This window comes from Eptesicus fuscus, chromosome 8, assembly GCF_027574615.1.
Source record: "Eptesicus fuscus isolate TK198812 chromosome 8, DD_ASM_mEF_20220401, whole genome shotgun sequence".
NCBI lineage: Eukaryota > Metazoa > Chordata > Mammalia > Chiroptera > Vespertilionidae > Eptesicus > Eptesicus fuscus.
The window spans coordinates 69,087,895-69,101,390 of record NC_072480.1 but is presented as its reverse complement, the minus strand read 5'-3'; the positions used below and the strand labels follow the sequence as shown (position 1 = coordinate 69,101,390).

General features: G+C 34.5%; 1 protein-coding gene across 1 annotated transcript; it reads right to left on the bottom strand.

Annotated features, from left to right (window-relative positions):
- Nucleotides 1-224: 224 nt before the first annotated feature.
- LOC103288310 (protein archease-like) lies at nt 225-692 on the bottom strand. Its single transcript, XM_054720274.1, has one exon. It carries the CDS (start codon nt 690-692, stop codon nt 225-227), a length of 468 nt encoding a protein of 155 aa, XP_054576249.1.
- Between the last annotated feature and the right edge of the window lie 12,804 nt (nt 693-13,496).

The following is a 13,496-nucleotide window of genomic DNA, read 5'->3' as shown; positions in this document are numbered from 1 at the left end:
CAACCAGCACCCCGCCTTGATCTGGCACCCCCGCTCATCAGCTCCACCGACGCCCGCCATGTTCCATGCTCTGCCACCTGCTGCTGACTCCCATTATGTTCTGTGTGCGCCCCCTGGTGGTCAGTGATGTCATAGCCACTGGTTGGTTATTCCAGCATTTGGTCTATTTGCATATTAGCTTTTTATTATATAGGATGTCAATGATCACAAAAACTGCCTTCTCTTCAGTATAGACCCCGCATGTCTGAATATGTTATTGCCTTGACTTCAGTTCCCTGAAGATGCTTGGACAATGAGAATTCTTCTCTCCACCCAATTGACTGTAATTTGAAATTTACTTGATCAAGACTAAGTACTTTCACTTCCAGGGGTATGAAGAATTCATCAGCACTAAACTTATAAAGCCACTCATCCAAAAAGTGAAACAGAAGAGACTGTAAATCGTCTCCCTGGTTTTCTTCTTCTATTGCTTGGAGAGGGTCCACCGTCTCAGTACCTGTCATGTAACCAAACATGGCCATTGCCCATTGCTCGAAAGCTTCCTTCAGAGTATCTCCCCATGGGTGTAACTGGACATCCGCTGTATGATCCAAATATTCGTACTTCTGATTGACTGGAGGATACTTGGCCTTGGTCACCTTCTGTTTCTCATTCAAATTGTAGTCCTGAATATCTTCCTCTTCCTGCACCATGACTCTCTCATATACATTTTAAAATAAAGTTACTGAACTTATAATATTTTAATATTTATTTTCTGATTAACATATTTCACTTTTTACTGAAGGCATTAATCTACTATAAACACATGTCAGAATAATATACCACAAACGTGTTGATATATAATATTTATATTAAAAAGCTAGCATTAATCAAATTCTGTGAGTTCTCTTACAGACTGAGTGTTTCAGTGGCTCTTACAACAAAAACTTAGCCTTAAGATGGCATAATTTTTAATTTCAATTCAAGCCTAAGGAGGAAGCTGCTCTAACTCATCTTTTCAAAATGGGCTTAGAGTATGTTTTTGAAGAACAGTCTGTTGTATGTTTCATAAGTTCCCTGAGAAGAATAGTATATTCAGATAAAATTTATATGACTCTAAATGTGATTGGTACAAGATTTAAAATAATGTTTTTAAAGGGAAATTTTTTTCATTTAGGTTATCTTTCTTAAAATCTCTGAGAATATATAAAAATTTGTGATTAATAAGAAGCAACTTTATGCTCTAAAATCAATTAAATACACTAAACATTAACTCGATTTAGAACACATATTTTCTAATTGCTACAGGTTTTGCTTTCTACTTTATTTCAACAAGTCTTGCAAAGATCAGATGTTGAGCAATTTGCATATGTTTATTTAGTTTCTTCGTGCTTCAAGATCTTTTGGAAATTAAACTGTCTGGTAGGATATCTCCTACTCACTAGAATTCCAATTTCCAATTCCTTTCATGGTGGGCTCTCCTTCATTCTTAGAGGTTTTACCCTGTTGTTATTTCTTTGAGAACCTTTTCAGATTCATTCGACTCCTCACCACCTGACTTTCATCTTAGAGGCCCCCTCTAATGTGATTCCCCAACAGTCTACAGATTCTTGTTGTTAGGTAATTATCTTTGTCCTTAAGCTCATTTTAATTTGCTTGAAATGGGTGTCTATTTTACTTTTTACCATCTTTATTGGGATAAAATTCATGTACAATTCACCCATTTAAAGTGTTTGATTTCATCTCTTAGTATGTTCACACGATCTTATATAATCAAGAGCCGAAATTAATTTGACTAGATATTAATTTGAAATAGAGATAGTTTAGGAATTGGAGCAAAAATTAATTTGAAAACTATACAATAACATTCTTTAGATATTAATAACCAAGCTCGATATAAAAGTTGTTAGGAGTTATGTGAAGAAGAAGGAAAGGTAATTTATTTGAAGGATATAAATTTGGGATTAGAATTATAGTTGCCAGTCACTGGTAGTACCCAAAACTCTCTGAAGAGATGAAATCAGATGTTTGTAGTGAGAAAGAAGAAGAAAAAAAAAACTCTGAGAGAAGATTCTTTGTGTTGGCATTTATTAAGTGGTTATGTAACTGTAATAAGTCATAGGCAATTTATGTGTGCACTGCTAAGGCCAGATCTCCAAAGAAAGTAACTGGAAAAATGTTCAAGTACTTATCTAAGTGTACCATTAATCTTGTGATGCTTAATCTGAACTACAAAGGAAACTTTTATCTAAATCAAAGAAGAAATTCCAAATAAATCACAAGTAGCTCTCCTGTTATATTTTGTAATTTTCTTTTTATAATTAGTTTTTTGATTTATAAGATGTTACTTTTTACTGGTTTCAAGAAACTTAAAGCCTTGATGGTTTAATATATTTGATGGCCCAATTCCTTCAAATATTTCTTTTACATATTAACCTGTTTTCCCTTTATCATCTGCTCAAACATGACCGAAGGAAACCGTTTCTATTATCACTCAGGTACCATCAATTTTTTAGAGAGACATTCTCATTAGAAACATCACACTCTAGTCTCCAAGTTGACTTTATCATATTCTGATATCTGTCAAAATCTTTTCTGTCTTAAATTCTAACAATTTTGTCTGAGAACTTAATACTTTATAAAGAAAGCAGTAACAGTTCACATTTGTAATTTTTCTTCATCATTTGGTCCCAGAGTTGAATTAAAAATCATTTTGGTAATTGATTTTTTATTATAATTGAATAATTGAATATACCTACATTTCTTTATAGTTGAATAATTATTCTGGGTCAAGTGGGATTCCGTAAATAATGCATAGTTAGTTTCTTTAAGAATTCTTATGTTCTAGTAATTTAATAAACAGAAAATGAATAAATGACTTAGGAGGTGAAAATCAGTTGTGGGCTAGAACATTGGTGAGCTTCATGCTGTTTTTGTAAGTTTGGATTACTTACAAAGTTAATACATGGATTATTTCTCTTTAAGAGTTGTGCTTTTGTAATTGGAGCTGGGTATTTAACAACAAAAAAATTATAGCAAATAATAGCTATCTGAGTGTTTGTATAAGTAGATTAATGAACTTAATATAGCCACAAAGAATGAACACTTAGATATCAATTGAAATAAACATTCTTCCTAGAATAAAAAAAATAAAAAGTTCACTTGTCTATTTGCTTTTTAACTATAAGATAAAGATTTATAAGTTTTAAATTTATGTTCTACCTCTAATTTTTGGACTTAGTCTTAGGTCAACATGAGAAAAACTATAGTTCACCTACTGTTTGTTTTAATGATAAACGTAACAGTTCTTTTTCACTTATCAAATTTCAAACTTTTTAGAAGCACAAAAGTACACTTAACAAAAAAGATAACAGTCCTTGGAAAGAGAACCTTGCTTAGAAATATGAGTCTATACAGGGTATTTTTTGTATGTGTTTTTTTGCTTTTCTTCTTCTTCTTTTTTTCTATAGGAAACTCCTGTTAGTGCTGTAGTAGAGATTTAAAATAATGAGAAACAAAAGATAAGAAAGGCCAAATGGTTTAAAGCAATTTTATCTCTGGAAGTGTCCCAATGACAGCCCTAAAACAATCTACATTGTGTAGCAGAACAGTTGAAATCAGTGTGGCCATCTGGAAACATTCCAAGCATTATGGATTGGTGGCCAAAGACAATTCCCTTTTAACAACTGAGCACATTCATGCAAAACTCTAATTCTAAATCCATGGAAAAGGAATTGGTCATATAAAAAAAAAAAAAAAGAATGAAGAAGATAGCCTCTACATGTAAGTAATAAATAGCCATACAAATTATTTGAAAGAGCAATGATGATGATGATAATGAGAAAATTCAAATGAACAGAATTAGGTCCATGTGAATATTGCATCTGGCATTATTTAGACTTGTGCTTGATATTTTCATCCTTTGCACTACAGAAAGAGAAGAAAATTATCATATGATATATCATTATGCATAATGTGGTGGTGAACACACAATGTAGTGTACAGATGATGTGTTGTGGAATTGTGCATCTGAAACATATAATTTTGCTAACCAGTGTCACCACATTAAGGTCAATAAAAAAGAAAAATCAAATTGAATTAACCAAATGAAATAAAATAGTTCAATAATTTTAGAAATTAAGATTTAAAATAAAGAAAAGAAAAAGCTAATAGTCTCATATTAAATTATGTCACTAATCCAAAACATGGGGAGAAGTACCACAAAATTCCATTTTGCAATTGTGATTAATAAATAAGAGTTTTGTATTACTTAATCTTTATTTTTAGGTTTTTGAAAATAAAATTCAAGTGAATGCACCAAAATAATGGTAAAAGGTAGAATAATTAAATATTAATAGATGGTTTCTCTATACTGATTAATAAGAAGAAAAATTTCAAATGGTAAATGGAAGATTGCTGTTGACAAGCAGTATCTAATATGCTCATGTGAATCTGCATGAAACTCTGATCTCCACGTTTTATTTTGCTTCCAGCATCAACACTTAAAATTATTTTTAAATGCAATTAAAATTGTATAGGTGGCATAAAACCAGTGACAAACAGCTGTCTCTGTTGATACTCCCAATTGTGCAGAAGTTGTTCTCATGGTTCTTTCACCATTCCATATTCACCATCTTTAAAATAAAAAAAAGGGAATAAATAAGAACTATAATATTTAAAATATTAAGGTAAAGTTTTATACAAAAAGTATTTTATGATATTTTTAAAATCACTATCAACTAACAATTGAGAATGTATTAGATATGTTGGAAGAGTATAGGGTTTTCTTGGATTCTGATATGCTTTATTTTGTAATTATCATTAATTTGCATGAGCAAGTACCCATTTGTGAATAAAATCGCTTGATTCTCTATGAGGAAGCATCAATGAACACAGCTCATGGATTACAGAGCTCTTGGCTTCTGTTCATTATTGTCAGTGTTATATGTAAGATGAACCCCTATAGGGAATCAGGAACAATTGCCTCTCAGGATGAATAAATACATTTTTTCAGTGCCAAAGATACTTCTTTATTATGATGTAATAGTTATTGTTTTTCTACTTCAGTATCATGACATAATTTATTATATGATAAATTTTGTTAAAAGGCAGTTCATCTAGAATTTCCAAAATCGTGGAATCTGTCTTCAAAATAATAGGAGACCTTCAACTCAGAGACACAGTAAAATTTTATTTTAGCTTTAAAATGTTTATTACACTTCTTGCACATATAAGGTTCCTTGTTTTTGCTACTATCACAGGCCTATCTTAATAATTCTGAGTGTGATATCCTAACATAGAAGCCTTGGGATTTATTTGGAAAGAAGAGCGACATTGGGAGATATACAGCTTTTTGTCTAATTCCTAGCTCTGTAACTTACCTGAACTCTGATTTAGCTCTCTAACCTGTAATGTATCTTGTAATGATACAGGTAAATTATCAAATTTGCATACCTGAAAATTGTTGATTATAAGGATTGAAAGAGAAAAATGAATGCAAGAAGTTAGCACTGACTCAATGTAAGCAAAGTATTTTTGGGGAAAAGACATACCTATTCAATGGGATTTTTTAATTTTTTGAGCACTTTCTTAATTTCTGGCCCTACATCATGCTCAGCCTGTGTACCTGTGTCCTAGTCCTAGAATTAGCCTTTTTTTAAGTAGCCCTGGTGAATATTACTGAAAAATTGCATTAGAAAACAAGATCTATCCATTATATCATTTTTTATGAACTCTCAGCTGTCAGACCATCATATGGCTATACACATATCTATAATAATAAAAGCATAATATACTAATTAGACTGGACAGCCGAACGACCTTCCAAACATCATTCTGGATGTCCTTCCGGATGAAGCCATGGCAGCAGGGCCGAGGCAGAGGCAATTAGGGGAGATCCAGCAGGCAGAGTGGTTAGGGGCAGGCAGGTGAGTGGTTGGGGTAATCAGGCAGACAGATGAGTGGTTGGGGCGATTAGGCGGGCAGAGTGGTTAGGGGAAATCAGGCAGGCCGGTGAGCGGTTAGGAGCCAGTGGTCCCAGATTGTGAGAGGGTGCAGGCTGGCTGAAGGACATCCCTCCATGCTCAAATTTTGTGCACTGGGCCTCTAGTCTATAAATATTTCCATATAGAACCATCTGTGTCTATTTTAAACAAAACACAAGTTAATAATAATTTCTATGGTGTTCCATGTGAATTATTCTAGTCTCTTCCCCTGGCTTACATGAAAAACCTCCAACAGTGAGGAACCTGGCACTCGCCATATGCCATTTATTCATTTATTTACTTAATTATTTAATTTCAATCAACATGTATCAGAATTTTAACTGATGCCCAAATTGGTTAAAGTTTATCATCTAAAGTACAGTCCTAATTTGTAATCCCTTTGGCCTTTAGTCTTACACTCATTTGAAAAGTTCCTTTTTTTCAAGGTCTGCAGTCTCTCCCCCCCTCCCCACCCCTACCAACTCTCTTCAGGAGCTGTTTTATATGTTTATAATACAGTTGTATTTATTTATTTGCTACAGTCTGTATTTCTTCCTGAGATCCCAGAACCTCCGGAGTAATTTGTTTTTAATTCAAAATAAATTTGCATGTATTAAAATTCACTATTTATGCAGTAAAGTTATATAAGCATGTCACATGCATAATGTCATGTACCAATTATTACTGTGTTATAAATATAGTTCTAATAGCCTAAAAATGTTCTATACTTTACTTATTCATCAAACATGGTTCACAATGAATCTCTGGCAATCAGTGATTATTTTACTGTCTTATAGTCTTGCCTGTTTCAGAAGGCCTTATTGGAATCACATAGTAGATAGCCTTTCCATACTGGCTTCTACAACATAGCAATATCCCTTTAAGTTTCCTCCATTCTCTTTGTTGTTAGTTTATTTATCTTTATCACTGAATAACATTGCATTGTATGTTATTCAGTGATAAATCCACACAGCTTTTATATCCATTCACTTACTAAAGACTATCTTGGTTGCTTCCAGTTTGGGCCAAATATGAACAAAGCTGTCATAAATATTCATGTGAAGGTTTTGTGTAGACATAGTTTTCAAATTAATTGGAGAACTATTTTGAAGCACAATTGTTGCATTGCATAGTAAGACTACATTTTACTATGGGAGAAACTACCGAATTGTCTTCCAAAGTGGCTGTACTATTTTATGTTTTCATTAGCAGTTGATCAGGGTTCCTGCTGCTCAACATCCTCATTAGTGCTTGGTACTGGGATTTTGGATTTTGACTCTTCTAATAGGTATGTAGTGGTATCTCATTATGGTTTCAATTTCTTCTAGACAAATACTGTTGAATATTTTTCATATGTTTATTTATCAATCTGTAAATCTTATTCAGTGAGGTGTCTTCAGAAACATGACCAATTCTTAGTTTTCTTATATTCTCTTTGTGTATTTTGAATACAAGTTCTTTATAAAATATATGGTATGAAAATATGGTCTGTTAGCCTCTGACTTGACTTTTAATTCTATTAAGAATGTCTTTTAAACACACTAAAAAGAAATAAAATTATAGGCCAATATCCCTGATGAACATAAATGTGAAAATCCTCAACAAAATATTAGCAAACTGGATCCAGGAATACATTCACAAAATCACACACCATGATCGAGTGTGACTTATCCAAGGGATGTAAGTTTGGTACAATATATATAAATCAATGAATGTGATAGACCACATAAACAAAGTGAATAATAACATTTGCATTATCAAATGGATTCATGCAGAAAAGAAACCATTTGATAAAATCCAGAACTCATTTGTGATAAACACTCTCAGCAAAGTGGGAATAGAGGGAATAAACCTTAACAAACTAAAGGATATATATGATAAATCTACAGTGAACATCATACTTAATGAGCAAAATCTAAAGTGTTTCCCTTAAGATCAGGAAAGAGACAGGGATGTCCACTTTTACCACTCTTATTTAACATAGTACTGGAAGTCCTAGCTATAGCAATCGGACAAGAAAAAGTAAAAGGCACTCAAATTGGAAAGACAGAAGCAAAACTATCATTATTTACAGATGACATATTACTATATACATAAAACCCTAAGGATTCCACACAAAAAAACTACTAGAACTGATAAATTAATTCAGGATAAAAAAATAAATATTCCGAGACCAGATGTATTTATATTATACCAACTAGAAGCCCAGCATGCGAAATCGCTCAGCCCCACCCAACCACATGCGCCTTGCTGCACACGCAGCCCTGCCCACCCACGCATGCCTCTCCGAGCACGGAGCCTCCTAGTGACTGGTCTTTGGTCTTTACAGCATCATGACCACTGGGTTTTTATTATATAGAGAATAAACTATCAGAAAAGAAAACTAAGAAAAAAAATCTCATTTATAATTGCATCAAAACAAACAAACAAAACAAAAACCACTTAGGAATGAATTTAACCAAGAATTTAAAAGACATGTACTCAGAATATTATAAGACATTGAATTAATACATTGAAGTGGATAGAAGTTGGCAGCCGGCAGGACAGCAGTGAAGAAGAGAGTGTAAGTGAGTGAAGGAGCAAAAGGGGAGTGTGTGGATGTGTGTGTGGGTGTGTGTGTGTGTGTGTGTGTGTGTGTGTGTGTGTGTGTGTGAGAGAGTGAGGGACAGTTAGATCTTGCAGGACTTTGAGGGGGTAGTGGATGGGGCTCTCCATTTTGGGAAATCACATCCAGGGCAGCCGGCTCTGACAGAAACCATGCCGTCTTGAAGGGGAGAGCTGCTGTGACTAGGAGCCCAGTCTCACCACCACCCAGACTGGCCTCAGACACTACCCCAGACCCTACAGGCACTCAAGCCAAAGACCTGATACCTGAACTGCAGACCCAGGGACACCTGGACTCTAGCCACCCCAGACAAGGGCTCCTGTGGGTCCCGGACTGTGCCTCCCTCCCCCTCCTACCAGCTCACTGTGTCAGTCGCAGGCACTAAGTGACCACCCCCCATTCCCCGTAAGTCTCAAACTGCACTCCCCACCAACCAAGCCTGCAGCATGAGCCCAGGGTCCTGCGCATCCTGCCAGAGAGCCTTAGACTGTGCTCTGAAAACTACAGGACATTGAAAAAATAGATAAAGGAAGACATAAACAAATGGAAGACTACACCATGTTCATGTATTGGTAGAATCAACATCATTAAAATGTCCATACCACCCAAAGCAATCTATAGATTCAATGCAATTCACATTAAAATACCAACGGCATATTTCACAAACCTAGAGCCAACTTTCCAAAAATTCATATGGAATAAAAAAAGACCCTGCATAGCTGCAGCAATCCTGAGAAAGAAGAGCAAAGTAGGAGGGATAACAATAACAGATATTAAGCTATATTACAAAGCCACTGGCCTCAAAAATGCCTGGTACTGGCACAAGATCAGACATATGACCAGTGAAACAGAACAGAAATTGACCCAAGCCAGTATACTCAATTAATATTTGACAATGGAGTCAAGAGCATACAATGGAGTCAAGACAGTCTCTTCAATAAATGGTGTTGGGAAAATTGGACAGATACATGCAACAAAATGGAATTAGACCACCAACTTACACCATACACAAAAATAAACTCAAAATGGATAAAGGATTTAAATATAAGATGGAAACCATAAAAAATCTTAGAGGAAACCACAAGCAGCAAAATATCAGACATATGTGGTAGCAATATCTTTACCGATACAGCCCCTAGGACAATGGAAATTAAGGAGAAAATAAACAAATGGGACTACATGAAAATACAAAGCTTCTGCACAACAAAAGAAACCATCAACAAAAACAACAAGAAAGCCCACTACATGGGAGAACATATATGCCAATGTTATCTGTGATAAGTGTTTAATCTCCAAAATTTATAGGGAACTCATACAACTTAACAAAAGGAAATAAACAGCCCAATCAAAAAATGGGCGAAGGACCTAAATAGACACTTTTCTAAAGAGGACATACAGAAGGCCAAGAGACAGGAAAACATGCTCAAAGTTACCTGAGAGATGCAAGTCAAAATGACAATGAAGTACCATCCCACACCTGTCAGAATGGCTATCATCAACAAATGACAAGTGCTGGCGAGGATGCAGAGAAAAAGGAATCCTCGTACATTACTGGTGGGAATGCAGACTGGTGAAGCCACTGTGGAAAACAGTATGGTGTTTCCTCAAAAATGGAGCTCCTATTTGACCAGTTCTAGGAATATATCCCACTTCTAGGAATATATCCCAAGAAAACAGAAACACCAATCAGAAAGTATATATACAACCTTGTGTTCATAGCAGCACAATTTACAATAGCTAAGATTTGGAAATAGCCTAAGTGTCCATCAGCAGATGAGTGGATTAAAAAACAGTGGTACATCTATACAATGGAATACTATGCTGCTGTAAAGAGAAGGAACTTTTAGCATTTGCAACAGCATGGATGGACCTGGAGAGCATTATGCTAAGTGAAATAGGCCAGTCAGAGAAAGATAAATGCCACATGATCTCATTTGTGGAATATAATGAACAACATAAACTGATGAACAAAAATAGATCCAGAGACAGAGACACATCGACCTGACTGTCAAACCTCAGAGGGAAAGCTGGGGCAGGGAAGAGTAAGAGATCAACCAAAGGACTTGTATGCATACATATAAGCATTACCAATGGACACAGACACTAGGCCGGTGAAGGCATGTTCTGAGGGTGGGAGTGGCTGGGGAAAAGTTAATAGGGGGAAAAGGAGACATATGCAATACTTTAATCAATAAAGAATTTTTAAAAATTAAATTGCAAAAAAAAGTAATACATTAAAGAAGATACAAATAATGGAAGCATATATTGTGTTCATGGATAGGAATAATGAACACCAATAAAATATCTATTCTATAGCAGTACTATTTACAATAGCTAAGATCTGGAAACAGCCCAAATGCCCAACAATAGATGAATGGATAAAAAAGCTGTAGTACATTTGTACAGTGGGATAGTATGCAGCTGTAAAAAAGAAGGTTCTCTTACCCTTTGAGACAGCATTGAAGGACTTGGAAAATATCATCCTAAGCTAAATAAGTCAGTCAGAGAAAGACAAGTATAACATGATCTTAATTATATGTGTAACCTAATAAACAAAATAAACTGATGAACAAAATAGATCTAGAGACATGGAAACAAGGAACAGACTGACAAATCTCAAGGGAAGTTTGCAGGGCCGGGGATGGGCAGGGTGCAGGAAGAAATTAGACAAAGAACTTACATGCATTGCCCATGGACACAGACAATAGTATGGTGAAGGCAGAGTGGGGGGCATCAAATGAGAGATATCTGCAATACTTTCAACAATAAAGATAAAAGAAAATGTCCAAAGAAAATCAGTAGATGCAGCCCAATTCCTATCAAAATACCAATGACATATTTCCCTACTAGAACAAATATTCTAAAACTTATTTGCAACCACAAAAAAGTCAGTTGATTATATTTTTAAGTCTATTACTGGAGTCTTTATTATTTTCCATTGATATATTCATGTATTTTTTGGTAGGCTTTGTTGATCCTGTCACTTTATAGTAAGTCTTAAGTTTGGTAGAGTTACTTCTGCAGCTTTGTTCTTTTCATTCAAAATTTGTTAACTCTTTTAGGTCTTTTGCATCTTCATATAAACATAAGAATCAGTTAGTTGATATCCACAAAATAGCTTGTTAGGAATTTACTTGGAGCAGAACTATATCTATAGATCAATTAGGGCAAAATTGCCATCTTAATATTGAGTTTTCCAATTCTGGAACCTGAAACATCTATCTATATTTAGATCTTCTTTGATTTCTTTCATTAAGGTTTCTGCATAAAGATAGCATAATATTTTACTAGATTTACATTTAAGTATTTTGTTTGTTTTTGTGCTAATATAAGAGCATTGTGTTTTTAATTTCAAATTTCTATTTTTCAAAGCAATTGACTCTGGTATATTAACCTAGTATCTGGTGATTTTGTAATAATTAGTCACTATTTACAGGTCTGTGTTGTCATCTCTGAAATTTTCTACATAGAGAACCATAGCATGTGCAAAGGGACAGTTTGCTTTCTTTGTTCTCAATCGATATGCATTCTTGTCTTATCTTATTGCATTAGCTATAGTAGTGCAGTGACCAGTTGATGTGATGGTAAGGCATGAGGGGTAGGAAACATATTCGGAAATCGAATGAATAAAGGTAAATATTTTAGTGTTTTTGTGTGTGTCTTGGTTATGAACTTTACTATAGCTTCCCACCTTCTTTCCAACTCCCTAGGTGAAGCAGAAAGGCTCTAAGTGTTCTGTAGTTGGATAATTCCTTCCAGGTAGGATCAGCTTCTGATAAAGTCTCAGGCCTCTGTCTAGGAGAACAACAGGGCTTATACCCACAATCCTTGCCCGAAACTCAGATTTTTATTTTATTTTGTTTTATTTTTTTTCCCCTGGACTTTTCTTTATGAAAACCTGGTGGGATTTCTGGAAGTGAGTTCCATGAAAGTATAGATCCTCCCCTAGGTCTTTGGCTCCTAGAATTTTCTCATTCTCATGTGAGTCCATGCTCTGGATCCAATAATCTTTCAAAGTTTCCATTTAAGCATTTCCAATAGTTTATTACTCCAGTGGCTTCTGAGGCAGGTGAGATATCGGTATTTTTCTTTATTTGTCTGTCTCTTCAGATTTTGGGGTGGCAATTTGCCCTGCAACCTCAATCTCTGATGGAGTCAAGTAAAGCCATTGATTTTTCAGTTTGTTTTCCAGGGTTTTTCTAATAAGAATGAGAGTGAAAAGTTCTAATCTCCTTATCTGTTGGAGCTAAATAGAAATTTAAAATATTTGCTTCCTGTATTTATTCATAGGACTTCACTGATAATATCCACTTAGGAACAACCATATTTGAATTCTACATTTCTGTTGTTGTTATTGCTGATAGAAAACATAGAGCTGGAGTTTTAACAAAATTATGATTTTTTTCTTCCATTTTCCTGATAAAGCCAGTACTTCTTTTGCTGCTTTCTTTCTCAGGGACATTGGAAATAATTACTTTTTTGGGTACTTGTGACATAAAGAACAATAGCAATACACTGCAGAAATATGAGACAATAATTTAACAAAATAAATCAGGTACCATATTTCCACCTTTGAATTACTCATAGAATGTGAAATATCTCAATATTTAATATGCATGTCTTGAGCTAAAGCTTGCCAAATAACAGAAGGGATCTCAAATACTGTATGATCTGAAATAATGGTCAACCTTCACTGATATTCATATGGCTTTGAATTACAAATCGTATTTGTGGTTCCTAATTATAATCATATTTTTCTATTTAGGGTTATCATTATTAATAAAATATACATAATTTTGATTCTGTCTTATGTTTTCTTATAGCATCTAAACATAATATTGATTCATTTAAAATATTTAATCCACATGCTTGGAAATTATTCATTTTCAAAGGCATGCACTCCCACTACATTGAAAGTAAAATTAAGG